The following is a 21,171-nucleotide window of genomic DNA, read 5'->3' as shown; positions in this document are numbered from 1 at the left end:
TAATGTTTCTGTACTAACCTGGTTTAGATCTAACACAGCAAGGTGTTTAATGTTTCTGTACTAACCTGGTTTAGATCTAACACAGCAAGGTGTTTAATGTTTCTGTACCTGGTTTAGATCTAACACAGCAAGGTGTTTAATGTTTCTGTACTAACCTGGTTTAGATCTAACACAGCAAGGTGTTTAATGTTTCTGTACTAACCTGGTTTAGATCTAACACAGCAAGGTGTTTAATGTTTCTGTACCTGGTTTAGATCTAACACAGCAAGGTGTTTAATGTTTCTGTACCTGGTTTAGATCTAACACAGTAAGGTGTTTAATGTTTCTGTACTAACCTGGTTTAGATCTAATACAGTATACAGTAAGGTGTTTAATGTTTCTGTACCTGGTTTAGATCTAACACAGCAAGGTGTTTAATGTTTCTGTACCTGGTTTAGATCTAACACAGCAAGGTGTTTAATGTTTCTGTACTAACCTGGTTTAGATCTAATACAGTAAGGTGTTTAATGTTTCTGTACCTGGTTTAGATCTAACACAGCAAGGTGTTTAATGTTTCTGTACCTGGTTTAGATCTAATACAGCAAGGTGTTTAATGTTTCTGTACTAACCTGGTTTAGATCTAACACAGCAAGGTGTTTAATGTTTCTGTACTAACCTGGTTTAGATCTAACACAGCAAGGTGTTTAATGTTTCTGTACTAACCTGGTTTAGATCTAATACAGCAAGGTGTTTAATGTTTCTGTACCTGGTTTAGATCTAACACAGCAAGGTGTTTAATGTTTCTGTACCTGGTTTAGATCTAACACAGCAAGGTGTTTAATGTTTCTGTACCTGGTTTAGATCTAACACAGCAAGGTGTTTAATGTTTCTGTACCTGGTTTAGATCTAACACAGCAAGGTGTTTAATGTTTCTGTACCTCGTTTAGATCTAACACAGCAAGGTGTTTAATGTTTCTGTACTAACCTGGTTTAGATCTAATACAGCAAGGTGTTTAATGTTTCTGTACTAACCTGGTTTAGATCTAACACAGCAAGGTGTTTAATGTTTCTGTACTAACCTGGTTTAGATCTAATACAGCAAGGTGTTTAATGTTTCTGTACTAACCTGGTTTAGATCTAATACAGTAAGGTGTTTAATGTTTCTGTACCTGGTTTAGATCTAACACAGCAAGGTGTTTAATGTTTCTGTACTAACCTGGTTTAGATCTAATACAGTAAGGTGTTTAATGTTTCTGTACCTGGTTTAGATCTAACACAGCAAGGTGTTTAATGTTTCTGTACCTGGTTTAGATCTAATACAGCAAGGTGTTTAATGTTTCTGTACTAACCTGGTTTAGATCTAATACAGCAAGGTGTTTAATGTTTCTGTACTAACCTGGTTTAGATCTAACACAGCAAGGTGTTTAATGTTTCTGTACTAACCTGGTTTAGATCTAATACAGCAAGGTGTTTAATGTTTCTGTACCTGGTTTAGATCTAACACAGCAAGGTGTTTAATGTTTCTGTACCTGGTTTAGATCTAACACAGCAAGGTGTTTAATGTTTCTGTACCTGGTTTAGATCTAATACAGCAAGGTGTTTAATGTTTCTGTACTAACCTGGTTTAGATCTAACACAGCAAGGTGTTTAATGTTTCTGTACTAACCTGGTTTAGATCTAACACAGCAAGGTGTTTAATGTTTCTGTACCTTTTATTTGAAAAATGTTAGCAGAGTTTCTGTTACAGTTCTAGTAATCGGGCTACTGACGAATGACCGAAATGTAGTTGGTACATCTTGGTGATTAATTTGGTCAACCTGTAGTGTTTCCACCTCTCCCACGTGTCCTGTAGACCCAAGTTGTCGAATTTCCTCATCAGCTTGTGTGTGGCCTACTTCACTTCCAAACATGGATGTGTGCTGCTTCTCGTTTCCTGATGAACCTAAAGGAGTATCTCTCTTATCTACTCTGACAGCCTGTAGACTAGCAGTGTCATACTTTGCGATACACCTCACCTCATTCTCATTCTGGGCTGTATCTGATACATTCTCATGTGTCCTATTTAATTTGATAGTTTGTGAACCTGTAATGTCATCATTTTGGATGGCTTGTGAATCTTCCTCATATTCTGACATACGTGCATAATCTTCATTTGCCAGATTTGGGTTTGAGTGTTCGGTTTTATCACGTAGAACGTGTCGTGCTTTGTTCTCATGATTGGGCTTAACTGTAGAATTCGTATATGCCTGGTTTGTTTTCATAACTTGTGGATCTGCACTTCTATCAATGGTGGCAAGCTGTACCTCTTTCCCACACCCAGACGTCCGTGAATGACGATCTACCCGGTGTTTTTGATCACCTAGTGAATCACTGACTGTGTTGATCTCACATGTAGAAGTATGCTTTGTATCTAAAATAAAGGCTAAAACATCTTGTTCTGGATTGCCAGATGTGACGAATTGTAGGTTTGCTGGACTAGATTCTTCTGTTGGTGAGTTTCCGACAGGACCGTGGACTTGAAGACGTTCTAGACCTAGTTGAATGCAAGGCATGTAAGACTGGTAATTGTGGTGAGTATCACGGAGCTCGGCGTCCTGCTGCTCCACGCTCGGCCCATCGAGTGGGTTCAGCAGTTCGTTTACAAACGATATTCCCTTTAGTTCCACACTACCTGATCTAGTCATGTAAAACATGGAAACCTCGTCAAAATCACAGTCACGTTCCTGATTTTCCAAAGTACATGGCAATTTTCCAATAGGAGGGTCAGTGTGTTGGCTTTTCTCAGCTGGATCTGTTGTGAGCCCAGGTGGGTCTGCAGTTTGCGTGTTTTCTGTTGAACCAGTAGGCGGGTATGATGTCTGTACAGCAGGATCTCGAGTATCTGATGATAGCAGTAAGTCTAATATAGGTAAATTTCCACCAGATTGATGCACTGGCAAACTTTCATTGGCGTCATCTAGATAACTTGTGTCTTGATGAGAAATAACGTTTGCGCCAATCGTGTCGTCAGTCTTGGTTTCGTCCACTTTAGTAACCGATCCTTTCAACTTTAAAGTGTGTTCTCTCTCAACAGACCTAAGCTCTTTCCCCTGGCTAATTGCAGGTAGATCATTCATCAAGTTAGTTGAGAGATCATTCTCTTCGCTAGTAATACGCTTCTTCAACTTGTTGGCAGCAAGGCCTTTCACGCCGTTAGTTGTATCTTTCTTTTCTCCCAACCATGTCTGCTGACAGTTTGCTATATTGGTATCTATTACATGACTTCCTGGAATGGACGTATTCTCGTCATGAATTGTAAATAGTTTTAATTTCTTAGCTTGATCAGATATGACAGCGCTTATTGTAAAATCTTCATCACTGGACATATTCTCAGACGTATGTCCTGCTATAGCCTGGTCATTACATGGTGCATTTCGATAAATGTTTTCCACTTGTTCACAACACACTGGAGTTAGTTGAGAGTAGACTGGGGGCTGTTCTGGGGGAAGTCTTGAAAACTGTTGATCAATAGACGGAAGTTGTTGATGAATATGTGGGTGCTGCTGAAGATAAGCTGGAAAGTCTTGAGAAAAGTTTGAGATTTGTTGAGAATGAGCTAACTCTTCCTGGACAGAAGTTGGACTTTCTTCATGGCTAACTGGATGTTGAAGATGAGTTGGACTCTGCTGGTCTTCCACTGACTGATAACGTGGTGGTGGAGTGCGTGGGCAACAGGCTTGTGGTGAAGACGTTATGCTATCTGAAATATACGAACACGTTCACACACATGACATTTTTAAATACTCTTTTATCATATGCGTATGCGTACCTTTAATAAAATAATATTTCAAATGTGAATTTGAATGCCTGTTTAATAGCATCTCCAGTGGACTGTTCTTAAGATCTGTGTCATATATATACTAGTATATAATATTTCAAATGTATATATATATATATATATATATATATATATATATTTCATATATATATATATATATATATATATATATATATATATATATATATATATATATATATATATATATCGTCAACGTCCCTAAAAGCGTTATGCTTGCAACTCCGTTCAGCTTGTTTTTTTTTCTCATGAATAGTTCACGCAATCAACATCCGATTTGTTGTCGTCTGCTAGTCGTTCATTTGTGAGGTTTTTCTTCACAGTTCAGGAACATTTTTATGTAGGTATCTAAATAAACAACTTTACAAACCCCTAAAATCATTAAGTCGTTTTTGTTTATTCCTTAAAATTACCGATTCATTCGCGTGTCAGATCGACAAGGCCAAATCATTTATTTTTATGATTTATAAGCCCCCTGTTGTTAGAATTTGCTTTCAATTATTATATTCGATCTGCAAAATGTATGTTACATTTTTGTGTCTCTACTATAGTGAATGGTATTCATAATCCATTCATAACAATTGTAAATAATTTTGAGTGTATAAATTGTGTTAATTAAGAATCAATTAATTAATATATATATCAAGTGTTAGCGATGTGTGTTGGTAAAACGCGGACCGGACCAGAACGCTTGGTAAACTGAATATTTCCTTTAAAAAAATATTAAAGAACGTGTTCGTCAACTGTGCATATTTAAGAAACATATATTTTTCATGTAGTGGACTTTAAAATGGAAAATGACGAACCGCATATGCGCGGTATGATACTTTTTGCAAACGCTCTTTCCTGTTTATTGGAGGGTGCTTCACTTTTGTTTACTAGAATGGATTTGTTTTACGTCCACATTGTTGATTTTTCACGTTAACTAATTGCAATTTATTTTGTTTCACATATCGTAGCAGAAAAATGTAAAATAGTATTTCCATAAATATCGTATTCATATTTTTGTCGTTAGGTGAACAGTTTGGGACGTCGATGGTATATATATATATATATATATATATATATATATATATATATATATATATATATATATATATACTGTTAAGTTAGAGAAGAAACCCGCTGATGTTAGCTGTTTTTATTTGCCTTTTCATACCCAGCTGTTTTAGACTAAGGGCACAGTGCTCTATGTGATGACGGACAGTTTAACAAGAATCACGATTACAATTCACGTCTTTTAATTACCGTCACAAAAACATATTGGGGTATTCATGGGCGTTATTGGGGATCTTCGAAAGACGTTCATTTTTGTTATAAACTAGTCTATTTTATGGCACACACACATCAACGCACACGAACACATACGCACACACACACCACCACACACACACGCACGCATGCACACACACACGCATGCACACACACACCCACACACGCACACACACAACCACGACACACACATACACACACACACACCATCACAACCACGGCACACACATACACACGCACACACACCACAACCACGACACACACACACATACACGCGCACCACCACAACCACGACACACACATACACACGCACACACACACCACCACCACACACACATACACACACATCACCACAACCACCACCACCACCAGCACCACCACCCTGATGGTGACACACGTTGTGTCGTTAAGTAAAAGCAGTCGTTGCTGTGTTACCTAGTTTAGATTGGAGGATATGTGAAAGTTGCGTGGAGCCACACTGGTTGAGTGCCTTGATGAAAGGATCCCACCACCGAGGAATTCTCTTCACCGCCCTCCACAGTTCGTCGTTGGCCTGTCTGTCACTGTGGCCGGAATTCGTTACTGACCTCACAACTTCCTGCTGCATGCAAATAAATACAACCGGTATTGGAATTTTATTTATAACAACACACTATGGACATCTACTCCCCATAAACATTATCAGAATGACTCGTTCTTTGACTTCCAATAGCCGATGATTAATTAATAAATGTGTTCTAGTGGTGTCGTTAAACAAAACACATTTTAACTTTATCTACTCACCAAACACACATGTTCTCCAACCCCAACCCACCACTCCCTAAAACATAACTATAAATTGATAATCATAATTAATGATAATGGAATTTAAATATGGCGAGCTGTCACACACCCTGATTGTTCTGGTTTTCTTGCATGAAATTTAAAAAAAATGTTTTGCTTCAAAGCTGCAATCTCGCCTCACATTAATTATCATAATTTCATTTAAACATACAAACACACCTGCAATTTTAATTAATTGTGTGTGACAGTAACACCGTTGTAATAGATAATAGAAACATTATGTTTATAGTGCGTCCCACGGGGAACGCATTTTTTCATACTTTGGAATTTACAAGTTATTTATTTTTGACCCGCTTGTTTTCTAAATTACACACAAAAATTGTATATTTTTGTTATTTAAAAAAAAACGTTTATTTTTATTTTTACGTCAAACCAAATTTAAATTATTTACAAAAACAACATTAACGTGCTATATTATGTTTGTTTTTGTTTGTTTTTCAGTGTATTTCTGGGGACGCATGACCTGACCCCTCCCCTAAAAACACCACTAGCCAGTTACACAATTTCCTGCACATGCGCCTGTTTGATTAAATATTTCGTTTGCTGTAAACTGATTAGGCCTATATACATTGCATTATAAAGTGTAAATTTTGCTGTAATAACAGCTAAATATATAGTTTATCCTAAAAACGTTATTGGTGTAACTCTCAAAATGATATTTATTTATTTAAAATTGACTCAGTTAGTTGACCTGTTTAATGACTCCCTCTTCGCCCCTACCCCCCCCCCCCCCCAACTAACAACAAATCCCCCCATGAAGACTCTCACCGCAGACAGGTCGGATATAGAGCCTTTTAAGGATATAGCCATCTCAACAGGATTCATGATGTTCAGAAATCTTCTGAAAGTTCGTTCATCCTCTACTGTGTTTATCAACATTTCAGAGATCCTGTCCTCGTCAGCCATCTAAAAAAGGCAACCCCAAAAAGTCATGTAAGTATTGAAATTCAGATTATAACCACTACACCGACCTGCAATAATGGTGTAGTGGTTAAACGATCGACTCATTCAGACTATAACCACTACACCGACCTGCAATAATGGTGTAGTGTTTAAACGATCGACTCATTCAGACTATAACCATTACACCGACCTGCAATAATGGTGTAGTGGTTAAACGATCGACTCATTCAGGTCACAGAGCATTACCTCTTTTTAAAATGTGTCCTTATTGCCAATAAATAACAGAAAAGGAAAACAGTTTTGTAACCTAGGCTTTTGTAAAGGTTCAGAGTACAACCGTATACGGTTAATAAAAATCGTACCAAGGTAATCTGTGATCTTATTATTACTGAATCATATAAAATCAATATATCGAAAAGTGAAATTATAACTTTTTCACCAAACTCTTTTGTTTTGATTTAGCTAGATTAGTTAGAAAATCTTATTCATATGCACAGAGAAACAAATTGGCGAGTAACGGAGCACAGTTGGTGCCTATGGGGATACCCACCTCCTGTCTATATGTCCTATCCCCCATTCTAACAGGGGCGGGACGTAGCCCAGTGGTAAAGCGTTCGCTTGATGTGCGGTCCCCGTCGGTGGACCCATTGGGCTATTTCTCGTTCCAGCCAGTGCTTCATAACTGCTGTAACAAAGGCTGTGGTATGTACTATCCTGTCTGTGGGATGGTGCATATAAAAGATCCTTTGCTACTAATGGAAAACTTTAACGGATTTCCTCTCAAACATTTGGTAATTTCGACATATAGTCTTAAGACTATGTCGAAAATTACCAACTGTTTGACATTCAATAGCCGATGATGAATAAATCAATGTGCTCTAGTGGTGTCGTTAAACAAAACAAACAAACAAACCATCCAAACAATAACACTGGGATGTAATTATGGTTAATATCATCCGGGTATTATACCCATAGATTGTTGCTTGGTGGCCCTAAAAGACTATTTTTAAAGGACAAAATTAGGTTATTCAAATGACTGTCCAATAAAAATATAGACAAAAATGTCCGCTAGGTTCATATTTGACACCCCCCCCCCCCCCCGTTCAAGACCATGCTATGCCCCTTCCCAGATTCGTGCATAGAAAGCGATCAGAAGACCCTTTATGGTTGTACTGTGCATAAACATCGAAAGCGATCAGGGGACACCCCCAAACTGAAGAGTATGCACCACACCCCACCCTCCAGTTAAACGGTGAATTAATATAACTGGCTTCTCCTCTTCAGATGTCATGTGATCTGTTAATTTTCAGTTTAGAATCGCCCTTATGTCAAGTCTTCCCGCAGAAGACCCTTTATGGTAGCACTGTGCCCGAATTATATTTTACCCCCCACCCACCCCTCCCACCCCCTCCCCGTTAGTTTAGGCTAGAAGCATATAATATCATTATGAAATCACTTACTTGTACAAGTTCCTTAATTTAAGCTTTGTCAACAATAATATACAACAAGAAACTAATATATAATCCAAGTAAAGTTTAAACAGTGAAAATTTAATTATTTTATTCTTGTACATTCGAGAAGATTCCTTCTTAATCAGAGATGTGCTCTAGCGGCGTCGTTAAATAAAAGAAACTTTACTTTACTTTCTTAATCAGAATTTAACTTAAATATAGAATGGGTTTTGCCACGAGAAATCCCAAGAACATAAATAATACTGACTAATTTGAGACGAACGTAACTGTTCGTCTATCACCGGGCAATTTCGTAAACCACCGATCACGATCGGTTTAAAAAGTGTTATGCCACTCGAATGTTCGCCCCGGGACCGCGTTGTTATGATATGCTAAGTAAGCAACCACTAAATAAATAAATGCATTTATTTATTTATTTAATGTATTAGACTTCCTAAAGTTAGGCCTAATCTTCAAAACAATATAGAGTGACAGATCCACTATTTCGCAGAAAGCACTAGCTTTCTGAAGATTGTCGCTAAAATGCAACCCTCGCGACATCGGACTCGGTACATTTCGGATAGATTTCTTGACGAATGTATCCGGAGTTTTCCGAATACAATGCTGGCATCACTGGGAAGTTCACGTGGGAAAACCCCACGCGACGTTTAACCGCATCTAAAATTTGTTTTATTTATTATTATGGATTGACTCGGTTTGCCTTGTACACACAGACACCACTACTGTTCGCGATCTCCTCCCGACTGAGGGAAACCACAACGGCTACAGTCCTAAATATACCAAATCTTCTATTTATAGACCCTGTACCTGGAATTAAAATACGATTGTGTACGACTAAAGCTCAAAGAAACCATAGCCTCGAAAAGTGTACCAGGTAAGTAAGTTGTAAGTAGTTCATATATATATATATGTATTTCTGTTGGGAGTCACCGAGTGGGAGGGGTGAGGTTGTCGATAGGTATGTGTTGTCTTTAAGTATGTCCACCATTACGATATCGGTACACAGTCAGTTGTAGCCCGTATTCTCTAGTTATGTCCTGCTTATAACAAGAAAACACAACAATGGCGTAGCGAGGGTGGGATACGGGGGCAATGGCCTCCAATCAAACCTTTTTTCTTTTCTTTTTTCTTTTTACTGTATTACATTTTATAAAATCATATATTCATTGTACATACGTACATGTATACATACATACAGACATACATACATATACATATACACATACACACATACATGTATACATACATACATACATAGATACATACATACATCAATACACACATACAAAATTGGGGTTGTGCCCTCACCCCCTATAAAATCCTGGCTACGCCAGTGAAACAGAATAGGTTTGTTTGTGGGGATGGAAGCACTGAGTTCCGCCAGCATAAGTGAGATGTTCTGTGGTAGTAGTTGTATTGCAAACCTACGCGATTGGGTCGAGGACAGTGTATATTTACCGCATGAAGCAAATCAGCTTGTTCGATCGACCTCCGTTACTGGATACAATGGGTATATTCAACTAGTGCTCCATCATTCTATAATCTGTTACTGGTGTGTCAAAAGTCGTAGTATGTTCTAAGGATGCCTTCTTTTAGTGTCGAGCTATAACCGAGTGAAGTGCCAAGGACACCGAGCTTGAACACTGTATATAATCAAAGAACAAAATAACATGAAATATATGAACTTATTTATATATATATATATATAATCCTACATGTGTAGGCCTATATCTGGTGATTATCATGGTTTGATGATTATCCTTATAGTTCTAAACAAATGGAGTCCGAGAGGAACATGCAGTTTTAATCTACGCTCTATTTATGGTGTTACTCGTCACATCAATTTGGTTTTTGTTTTGCTATCAGACTGGTCGGTAACTGTCAGCATATGAAGATTTTCACCTGACCAATCACGTGATGAATGACGTCGTTTCTAAGTCACTGATCCGGGTCGTTGAAAGCCAGAAGAACTTCGTCCGCTTCTTGGATGGCATGGATCCAATTCAAATGCTTCCATACCTAAAAAGAATTATATCTGAACATGATGAGGTAATATATACACGCACGAGCGACACACACATACGCACGCACACATTCACGCATAGTTAAAAGCGCGTTTTGTTTAATGACACCACTAGAGCACACTATCATCGGCTATTGGATGTCAAACATTTGGTAATTCTGACTCGTAATCATCAGAGGAAACCCGCTACATTTTTCCATTAGCAGAGGGAACACTTTCCCATAGACAGGAAAGCACACACCACGGTCTTTGACCAGTTGTGGTGCACTGGTTGGAGCGAGATCACGCATACAGAGACACAAAGACACGCATTCACACACGCTCACAGACACATATAGAGATGGAGACATAGAGAAAAGATAGAGAGACGGAGGCTGTCAGACAAAGTACAAAATATAATACAAACGAGTAAAATACTCTGATAGGAGACAACCAATGAACAATACATTACCATCGGCGGTGACAATGTTAACATACATGGATATATTTTCATTAATTAATTTCAATTTATTTCCGAAATTCCGTGCTTACATGGAATTAAGGTTGAAACACGTTGTCCCTGGACACACACCTCAACTATCTGGGCTGTTCGTTCAGGACAGGGGTTAGTTGTCGGTGGTTAGTGAAAGACAGACACAGGGACACACACACACATATATCTCTATATCTCTATCTCTATATCTATATCTCTATATCTCTATATTTATCTCTATATCTCTATATCTATATCTATATATCTATCTCTATATCTCTATTTCTATCTATATCTCTATATCTCTATCTCTATCTCTCTATCTATCTCTATCTCTCTATATCGCTATCTCTATCTCTATATATCTATATCTATATCTATATATCTCTATCTCTATCTCTATCTCTCTATCTCTATCTCTCTATATCTCTATCTATCTCTCTCTATCTATATCTCTATATATATATCTATATCTCTATATCTCTATCTCTATCTCTATTTCTCTATATCTCTATATCTATATCTCTATCTCTATCTCTCTATATCTCTATCTCTATCTATCTCTATATCTATCTCTATCTCTCTATATCTATATCTCTATCTCTATGTCTCTATCTCTATGTCTCTATGTCTATCTCTATATATCTATATCTATATCTATATATCTCTACCTCTATATCTCTATCTCTATCTCTATATCTCTATATATCTTTATTTCTCTATCTCTATCTCTATCTATCTCTATCTATATCTCTATATCTCTATCTATATATCTCTATCTCTCTATCTCTATCTCTATCTCTATATCTCTCTATCTATATCTCTCTATCTATATCTCTATATCTCTATCTATATAGCTCTATCTCTATATCTATATCTCTATCTCTCTATCTATCTATATCTCTATCTCTCTATCTCTCTATCTCTATATATATCTCTATATCTCTATCTCTCTATCTATATCTATATCTATATCTCTATATCTATATCTATATCTCTCTATATCTCTCTATATCTCTATATCTCTATCTCTATATCTCTATCTCTATATCTATATCTCTATTTATTAACCCGGTTAATAATGGTATGCAAATTTGCAAGGTCTTTAGGTAATGTGTTGCTGTGGATGGGTCATTTGCTTACAAGACCCGTTTTCAAAGATTTGTTTAAAATGCGTGACGTCAAACTAATCTGTGCTAATCGCGATGACGTCATATTATCGACATCCCAGTCCCGCAGAACTCGAACCACTAGTGTTCATTTTAGAGGCACTTATGATAAATTCAATATAGTATTATACGTGAACCAGCAGCAAATACACACAGAGAGAGAGAGAGAGAGAGAGAGAGAGAGAGAGAGAGAGAGAGAGAGAGAGAGAGAGAGAGAGTTAAATCCCGTTGGCTCGAACCCCGTCGGTGCTCGAGAAAGTGTTCGACCCATCGGGTAGTTCGACCGAACCATTCAGTCAACATCGGACATTTCCGTAACATCAGTTAGAAAGTTGAATTAGATACAAATTGTGTAATACACGTAGGCTAAATGCACTGAAATCAAATAAATAAATGGCAAATTCTTAATCTGTATTTATATGAATTTATTACTGAACAATTTGAATATTTCAACAATAAAAAACGCAGCACTGTCCACTTTTCAGAAATGTAGTCGTTTTCAAGGTAACGCTTTATGCTGAGGCCCGTTTGTGCACTAATTGTTTGATTGGTATCACGGTTCATTTAACAGTTGCGGTAACACTAGCTGTACTTGAAAGATCATTACCGATAGTCGTTAACAAACAACATGACAAGTGTGATGACAAAAGGATTGCATAGCTAGTGTTGCGATTCCCCGATTCATCTATGTCTGCGTCGTTAAATAAAACATTTCTTTCTTTCTTTCTATAGTTCGTTCCGCCTAAATAATTAATCCGAAGGTTATAGATTCCCAGTCTGGAGCTCCACGCAGTAAGACGTGTTTGTTTCGCTTGTGCACACTGCACGTGCTAACTTGGGGGTCATATTTAATCAGCGAAATGAAGTGTTCTACTGGGATAATGCGGCCAACTGATTAACGCTGGAACGCTTCTAGTTTCGCAGTCTGCAACCTGGTAGTCGAGATTCCTCGCCTCCACGTCATTTCTCCGTTTATGTGACTTGTTTTTCGTGACTTTATGACAACCATTCCATTGTTCGCGTTTAGTCTCTACATGTCGAAGCCTGTCCTACCAGCACTGGAAGATTGACCGCCCCACTCTAAGAAGAAAAGAGGAAGCGGGGTCGGCCCCTACTACTCTTTTTCTAGACTTTACATTGCTTTATAATGATACCATCTCGTATCCTCCGGAGTCGGGCCCGTCCGCACCACTATACCAACCAATGACGACTGGTACTTACCCTAGTCTGATACTCTACTCGTTCAACGGATGCGGCTTCAAGATCTGTATTTCAGCACAGCACTACACCTTCAAATCGATTCAATTTAGGGGTTTTTTGACGGGAGTTCGTCCCTATAAGTTGCACCCAAAACGGCCTTAACGAGGCCACTCGCGGGGACATATCGATCGTTTAAACGTTTAGATAAAAATTTTTGCGAAATTACTTCGGGTCCGATCCTCTCTTCTTTCTCTTATTTAATTTTGGAATTTCTAAAATGCTCCATTCGGCCGAGCAGTCAATTCTTTTTGATTTTTGGCTTGTAACTTTTTCTTTTTTTATTTATTCTAAACGTTTTACAATTGCTATTTTCAAAATTTTGCCCATTTTCACCCCCCCCCCCCAAAAGGATTGCATCCCGAGTCGATTCCCCGATTTATCGGAGGTCTGGACTCGGGATGGGCGGTGTTCGAAACCCTAGTGGTATATGGGCACGTTAAACTAGTTATCATCATCGAAGGTTATAATAACCAACTGCGCAAGCGCAGCAATTGTTAGTCCTGTTTGGCGGTTTGCCATAAGGCCAAATAAAAAAAGAGTTGGTGATCGTCCCCGCCCGTACCTGAAAAATGCGCCCGCCCCTGAAATTATTTTATTTTTTAGTTTGTTAAAAACTGTTAAAAATGCGTCGGGATAGCAGCAATTCAACTTTCGTAAGCACCATAACGGGTTAAACCATCACCAGGTCCATCTGTCGGCCAGTGAAGGAACTACAACATCCAGGCGCATGCGCTGTTGACTGCTACTCCTGGTCTCCAGGGTTTTATAAAGTTTTTCACAGAAAAAAACCCCCAAAAAAACCTTCCCCCCCACCCTACCCTGATTTGTGTGATCAAAAGGACGATCACCAACTCTCTTTTTTTCTCTCTTTTTTTGGCCTAATTGATATTTGATGGATCACCAGTTCGAGGGAAATATAGCTATTAACATAGATGGGACCGACAATTTAGTTCGAGCGAAGGCTTATAGTCAACCCTGGACGTGTTCGACTCTTCAGCAGTTAATATAAGGGTTTACCGAACAAAAAACTCGGGACTTCGTTTTTGGTTCGAGCGTTGCGGTGTGATCGACCCTTCCGAGGTCGAGCCAACGAGATTCTACTGTATATATATATATATATATATATATATATATATATATATATATATTCTTTACTAGTATATTCTCCAGATAGGATTTCGAACTGTAACTACCACTGATTACATAATGCGCCGATGTCATTAAGCGAATGCGAATAATTTTTGCATGCTCATATAATACTACTGCAGTTTCGAGCATATCCGTCCCGGGGCCTGTCTCTGGATAGCCAGGGGCTTGTCCCGGGATAGAAACAAATTAAGCAGACAATTTTGAAATTTACATCCAAAAATTAAATTGATGCGAATCTCTAATATAATTAATAAAGAAAATTCTACTCATTAAATTTGGTCGCTAGATTAGATCGGGTGGTCAAAAAGAAATTAGATAAGATCGGTGGCCTGTCTCGGGATGGAGTGTCATTAAAGCATTGCTTTCTTTGGTGTACAGCAGCTTGTCCAGAGGTGTGTTACGAACGCTGGTCGGTCGGACAGGGAGGCAAACCAAAAGCTGTGGTCTGCCCTGAAGAGACTGCCGTGTTGGTGGGAACCGTTCATGGCGGCCCTGAAAGCGTGCGGCTACACCCAACTTTCTGATATTCTCAGAAACGAACTCAGTAAGCACTGTAGATATAAAGCACCGCATTAAAAACATATATTTTTAAAACCAAATTTACTAATATAGATAAGTTATTATTAGATTATACATCTGTAGGTCAAAGTTGTTAACAAATTCAAACTCGTCAGACAATGTTAGAATACACAGTTAATTAATACATGTATTCTCAAAACCAAAGTCAGTATTTAGAGTAGTTATTAATAGAATACATATTTATTTCTTAAAACCAAATTCCTTAAGGTGAAAAGATTCTGTTATATGTGTAATAATATGCACACTCAGATAATATTCTCAAACCCACACCCAGTCACGTATATAATGTAGTCACGTATATAAAGTCACGTTTATAATGTAGGCCTAAACTATAATATTACCAAAACCAATATCTGTAAGTTAAAAAGTAGTTATGCATTTACAATAAAACATTCGAAAAATATTATTAAATAAAAACTAAGTAGATTGTAAAACAAAATTAATGTAACCATTTTGTGTAATATTCTCCAAAGACTACATTTTGTTGTTTTGTGTTATTGGCTAGTGTAACAATAAAAACAATAATTTCAGAATCGTAATTAGTGAATATACTTTAAGAAGTATACAAATTTGTCTCGTTTCAGACCGCATGAAACTTGATAGAGAAGAAGACTAGTTACTCACGACACAAGTTATGGAGACTACGTTGGTGGCATAATTTATGTAAAAACGAGCATTTGTCTTGGTGGACAAACGAATAGGACAAGACTTCAAAAATCCAGTGTATTCAACATTGTTTTAATGGTTTGCTGCCTGTCGATATGCAAGTCAGATATTTAACTGCATTCAACATTGTTTTAGTGGTTTGCTGCCTGTCGATATGCAAGTCAGATATTTAAACTGCAGTCGTCTTAAAGAGGGTTTTTTTTTTTTTTTTTTTTTTTTAAAAGAAACGTAACGTCAAGGTCAGAGTCGTGTATAAAGTGGACCATTTTCCGTCTTGTGATAATCTATCGACAGAAACGATCTTGCAATAAAGGAATTTGTAAGCCTGCCCGAAAATAAATATTTAATACCAGTGAACTGAAATAGCATGGAGCCGTCTTCGATATCATTTTATTAATATTAGCTTTTAGACGGGTTATTACATGTCAATATTCAGCCAGCCACTTTTCGCTAAACGTTTGCAAACTATTTTGATTGGTTCCTGAGATAGTCGTTCGGTTTATTGTGTAGCGTTCAAATGGGACTAGCAAGCGTTGGTGACAAACGCCCGGCTGGAGTTACCTCAGCATTCTTATCGAGAGATAGGAGCAGACGAAGAAGCAGTTCTAATTGATATCCTTTTCAGTCAGTAGAAAATAATTTAATCATTGGTGGGTCTTTTTTTTTTATTTATTATTATTATTATTATTATTATTATTTTTTTTTTTTTTTTTTAATTTGATATGTAAAGTCTTACCCTGACATAAACACAAGCAAACTGTGTCTCACAATATAAATAGTATATGATTTCAAAGGTCTAAAACATCCTTCAACTATACACCTGGGAATTGATCAAGCAACTCCTGAAACGTATTGCAGCCAATAAGACACGTAGAAGCTCGTGCCGACGAGTTTTAAATTGCGAGTTTTTACATATATTCTCTATCTACTGGGTACTTAACCGAGATGACATGAATTAATTATTTATGAGAAGCTTCATAGTTATAATACATTGTCATGCATGTTTACGTTTTCTGTCTTTCCCCACAGAATACGTTAAATACTGAAGTAACGATAGTCTTAGTTGCTGTCAGTTGTTCTGTATACACCGAACATTAATAGAATACGTTAAATACTGAAGTAACGATAGTCTTAGTTGCTGTCAGTTGTTCTGTATACACCGAACATTAATAGAATACGTTAAATACTGAAGTAACGATAGTCTTAGTTGCTGTCAGTTCTGTATACACCGAACATTAATAGAATACGTTAAATACTGAAGTAACGATAGTCTTAGTTGCTGTCAGTTGTTCTGTATACACCGAACATTAATAGAATACGTTAAATTCTGAAGTAACGATAGTCTTAGTTGCTGTCAGTTGTTCTGTATACACCGAACATTAATAGAATACGTTAAATACTGAAGTAACGATAGTCTTAGTTGCTGTCAGTTGTTCTGTATACACCGAACATTAATAGAATACGTTAAATTCTGAAGTAACGATAGTCTTAGTTGCTGTCAGTTGTTCTGTATACACCGAACATTAATAGAATACGTTAAATTCTGAAGTAACGATAGTCTTAGTTGCTGTCAGTTGTTCTGTATACACCGAACATTAATAGAATACGTTAAATACTGAAGTAACGATAGTCTTAGTTGCTGTCAGTTGTTCTGTATACACATTAATTACAGTGTTTTGTATCCACGAAATGTTCACAATTACTGGCGAAGTGTAAGTGAGATGGTGAAAACAAGGTAGCGCTTAATGAACTGCCAGGTGTGTTTATCTGCGCGTGCTCCCGCCTCCCACGGCAGTACAACACGAGGCGAAGTGGAAAGACTTCTCTAGGTAAACAACAATGGCACGTTTAAACTGTGACACTGTGATGGGTATTTGGTTCTTTACTCAGTACTAGTTTACATCCCAGTCCCACAGAACTCGAACAACTAGAGTGTTCATTTTAGAGGCACTCGTGATAAATTCAATATAGTAGTATACGTGAACCAGCAGCAAATACACATACAGAGAGAGAGAGAGAGAGAGAGAGAGAGAGAGAGAGAGAGAGAGAGAGAGAGAGAGAGAGAGAGAGAGAGAGAGAGAGAGAGAGAGAGAGACACACACACACACACACACAGAGAAAGCGTTACTTATATTAACTAATCATTGCAGTCTGATTTGATGTGTGTTATTTGTAATTAACCTGTTTTATATTATACTAGGGCGGACCCGAATGGGAGCAGAGGACCTCTCCGAAAAAACAAAAACAAGTGTCCCCTTTTAAAATAATTTGTTTTACAATTTTTATTTCACGAATGTCAAACTGTTGTTGAGGTTCACTTTCAGGAATTGGTCCATGTGCCTTTTTGTCCTTGGTCCCTTCCGTAAAATATGTTTCTGGATCCGCCCTTAATACTCTTACATGTATAATAAATTATATTTTATAAAAAAACCTGTTATTGTTATTTTTGGTATATGAATTGACGCCATATTGGTGTTGGACAAAAGGTAGGTTTCTTTTCACGACTCTACAAAACCATATATACTATATATTTACTAAATCATAGTCTTCAGAGAAAACACACTGCATCTTTCTGCAGGCGGGACAGCACAAACCATGTCCTTTGATAAACCAATAAGGGACCCTGCCTGGGATGGGGGAAAATCCCTAATGGTTTCTCCAAAGGTGTTCGATAGAATGTGTATCATTAATTAATGGCAAGTGCTTGTGGACAATTAAGTACATTTTATGCTACGGCTATTTTCGCGTCTAACACCGATTATTTTGACACTTGGATATAACACTAGCTAGCCCCACCCCTCGCTAAAGCATAATAACACCCCACCTATGACATGTGCTAAATGCTACATTACGTAGCACACCAAATTCATGTTTGTAAAGAAATGGTTAGCAGGCACCAAGACGAAAAAATACGAAATACCATGTTTTATCACCCACCTGTGACATACCACAGTGCAATAACATTTCTGTACATCACAGTGTAATAACATTTCTGTACCTCACCGTGCAATACCATTTCTGTACATCACAATGTAATACCATTTCTGTACATCAGTGTAATAACATTTCTGTACATCACAATGTAATAATATTTCTGTAAATCACAGTATAATAACATTTTCTGTACATCACAGTGCAATAACATTTCTGTACATCACAGTGCAATACCATTTCTGTACATCACAGTGTAATACCATTTCTGTACATCACTGTGTAATACCATTTTCTGTACATCACAGTGGTAATAACATTTCTGTACATCACAGTGTAATAACATTTCTGTACATCACTGTGTACTACCATTTCTGTACATCACAGTGTAATACTATTTCTGTACATCACAGTGTAATGCCATTTCTGTACATCAATGTAATACCATTTCTGTACATCACAGTGTAATAGCATTTCTGTACATCAGTATAATAACATTTCTGTACATCACAGTGTAATAACATTTATGTACATCACAGTGTAATAAAATGTATGTACATCACAGTTGCACTAACGGATTCCAGTGACAAAGCTTCATATAAGGGCTAACAACATATTGGTCAACACACTGGATCAAAGGCCGTGGTATATGTTAACATGTCTGTGGAATGGTGCATATAAAATATCCCTTGCTGCTGATGGAAAAACGTAACGCTATTGCTCTAAGACTATATATCAACATTACCAAATGTTTGACATTCATTAGCCGATGATTAATAAATCAATGTGCTCTAGTGGTGTTGTTAAACAAAACAAACTTTGTTTTTAATTCGATGGGTCTACTTTTCCATTCATAACGTTCCTGCACTTAACATTCCTATTTTACAATACCCTGTTATGTCGATATGAATTATAATGTATTTTACTTGCAAACGAATTGTTGAAAATATAAATTATAACAACTTAGTTCATTTATTTCAAGATCTTATCAAAACAAATCATTAATGAAACAATTATGCAGAGCATCAACATTCAGTTATTAGGCTAACGGATGTTTTCAACAACTCGTAAGATAATGGTATTAAACGACCACTCATTTAATATTCTCTATAAACGCCACATATATGTAAACATTACCAAATGTTTGACATCCAATAGCCGACGATTAATAAATCAATATGCTCTAGTGGTGTCATTAAACCAAACAAACTTGAACTGTCGGGTGTTTCGTCACCAGGAGGATTGCCATATCGAATTGCCAGGACGATACATCCTTATATGGCAGGGGATCAAAAATCCCATCGCCCGACGCCCATGCCAAGTGGAATTTTCATGCCGGGCAAGTAATTATGTTAACTGAATATGCCCGATGACAAGTGACTAATGTAACACCTAAAACCTTTTTAAAATTTTTTTACAAATCTCGGTAAAACCTTTGGAAAGAGTTCCGATCGTCCGATCGTCCGAACATTTACATAGCTCATAGGAAAACTAATCCTCACTCTAAATGCAGGAACGATCGGAACTCTTGCCAATGAGTTAACACACCAACACGGAAAACAATGTGTTGAAAAGTTCGATAACAACTTTAGAGTTATTCCCCCTTCACTATCGACTAATATCGGTAATTTCCGCCTCTGAACGGTCGACTGAATTCGTACAAGTAATCGGTTCGAGGAGGGGACAATTAAGGCATTTGGCCTGGTATGCATATTCAACGATTATAGCACATTATTGCTTAATATCAACAAGTATAATCGTATAGTTAATTAATAAAACGGTTAAATGTGACGGGTATTATATATAACGGGCGCAGCCATTTTGTACCATCCCAGTGAATACGTCCTCTGGCGAGTTGGTGGTTACGTAATACCTAACGTGTCACATCAGGAATTAGTCTTCGAACTGAAGAAACAAAACATACCTGATTTTTGCGAATGCATCGCAATGTTGTGTAATAATAGCCATCCCAGTAAGCCAGCAACAATTATATATTATTTTTCAATACAAAATAAACCACCATTGTCAAAGTGTTCAAAATCACTGTATTATGTTTTGTACATAAATTAATCCATGTACTGAAATAATAATCGGAGTGTTTTCTTGGTTATTTGGTATTTTCTTTTCGTGGCCTGTACCTGTGGTTACTGATTGGCAAGTGTATATTTAGACGGTCCACAGACACTGTGTCTAGACACACTAAAAAGACGTGCCTCTTTTATTAAGATCACAGGGTACTGTATGGCAACCGCACGGATGCCCCTCTAATCGTAATGGGCATTATCAGCCGCCCTGCTTTATTACTGTAAGTAATTCTGTAAAACCCTTGATTAAGTAGACTTTCCCATCTAAAATCACAAAACTGACCAATTACGTCGTCCCAAAGAAAAGAAAAGTATCACTTGGGTATCGTGAGTGGTCGTTTTTGCTCGAACGTACCATACCAATAGGCCTAATAATGTGCATTTTGTTTTTGGATTTTTTTAAAAAGGAAAATACTGTAACTCCATTTCGTTCTATTGATGCAATTGAAACTGGCCCATGGGAAAACATCGATAGACAAGAACGAACATTTCCTCTCTGTAACACCACTTTAGGTGATGAATATCATTATTAAT

General features: G+C 37.3%; 3 protein-coding genes and 1 long non-coding RNA gene across 5 annotated transcripts in view; 2 read left to right on the top strand and 2 right to left on the bottom strand.

The window, feature by feature from the left end:
- Positions 1-1,046: 1,046 nt before the first annotated feature.
- On the bottom strand, positions 1,047-10,344 carry LOC121384301. Of its 2 annotated transcripts, XM_041514623.1 has the most exons (6): positions 10,207-10,344; positions 9,763-9,947; positions 6,698-6,835; positions 5,522-5,687; positions 1,689-3,718; positions 1,047-1,508 (listed from the first exon to the last, which is right to left on the bottom strand). In XM_041514623.1, exons 3-5 carry the CDS (start codon positions 6,833-6,835, stop codon positions 1,692-1,694), a joined length of 2,331 nt encoding a protein of 776 aa, XP_041370557.1. In that variant the 5' UTR covers positions 9,763-9,947; positions 10,207-10,344; the 3' UTR covers positions 1,047-1,508; positions 1,689-1,691. The 2 variants fall into 2 exon arrangements, with proteins under 2 accessions (XP_041370557.1, XP_041370556.1); XM_041514622.1 differs by having other exon boundaries at positions 1,047-3,718.
- Positions 10,221-18,052, top strand: LOC121384302. The gene is made up of 3 exons (XM_041514625.1): positions 10,221-10,353; positions 14,756-14,921; positions 15,541-18,052. The coding sequence occupies exons 1-3, from the start codon at positions 10,222-10,224 to the stop codon at positions 15,570-15,572; spliced, it is 330 nt and encodes a 109-aa protein (XP_041370559.1). The 5' UTR covers position 10,221; the 3' UTR covers positions 15,573-18,052.
- LOC121384303 lies at positions 12,286-13,792 on the top strand. Its single transcript, XR_005959373.1, has 2 exons — positions 12,286-12,729; positions 13,689-13,792. It is a non-coding gene; the product is annotated as an uncharacterized LOC121384303 (long non-coding RNA).
- The window catches only part of LOC121383899 (NACHT domain- and WD repeat-containing protein 1-like), a 25,862-nt gene continuing 21,045 nt past the window's right edge, over positions 16,355-21,171 (bottom strand). The window contains exon 9 of the mRNA XM_041513996.1: positions 16,355-16,359. Coding sequence (XP_041369930.1) covers positions 16,355-16,359 — 5 coding nt within the window. The remainder of the gene's footprint in view (positions 16,360-21,171) is intronic.

Source organism: Gigantopelta aegis, chromosome 10 (genome assembly GCF_016097555.1).
Source record: "Gigantopelta aegis isolate Gae_Host chromosome 10, Gae_host_genome, whole genome shotgun sequence".
NCBI lineage: Eukaryota > Metazoa > Mollusca > Gastropoda > Neomphalida > Peltospiridae > Gigantopelta > Gigantopelta aegis.
Note: the sequence above shows the minus strand (reverse complement) of the source record. Positions and strands in the feature narration are given on the sequence as shown.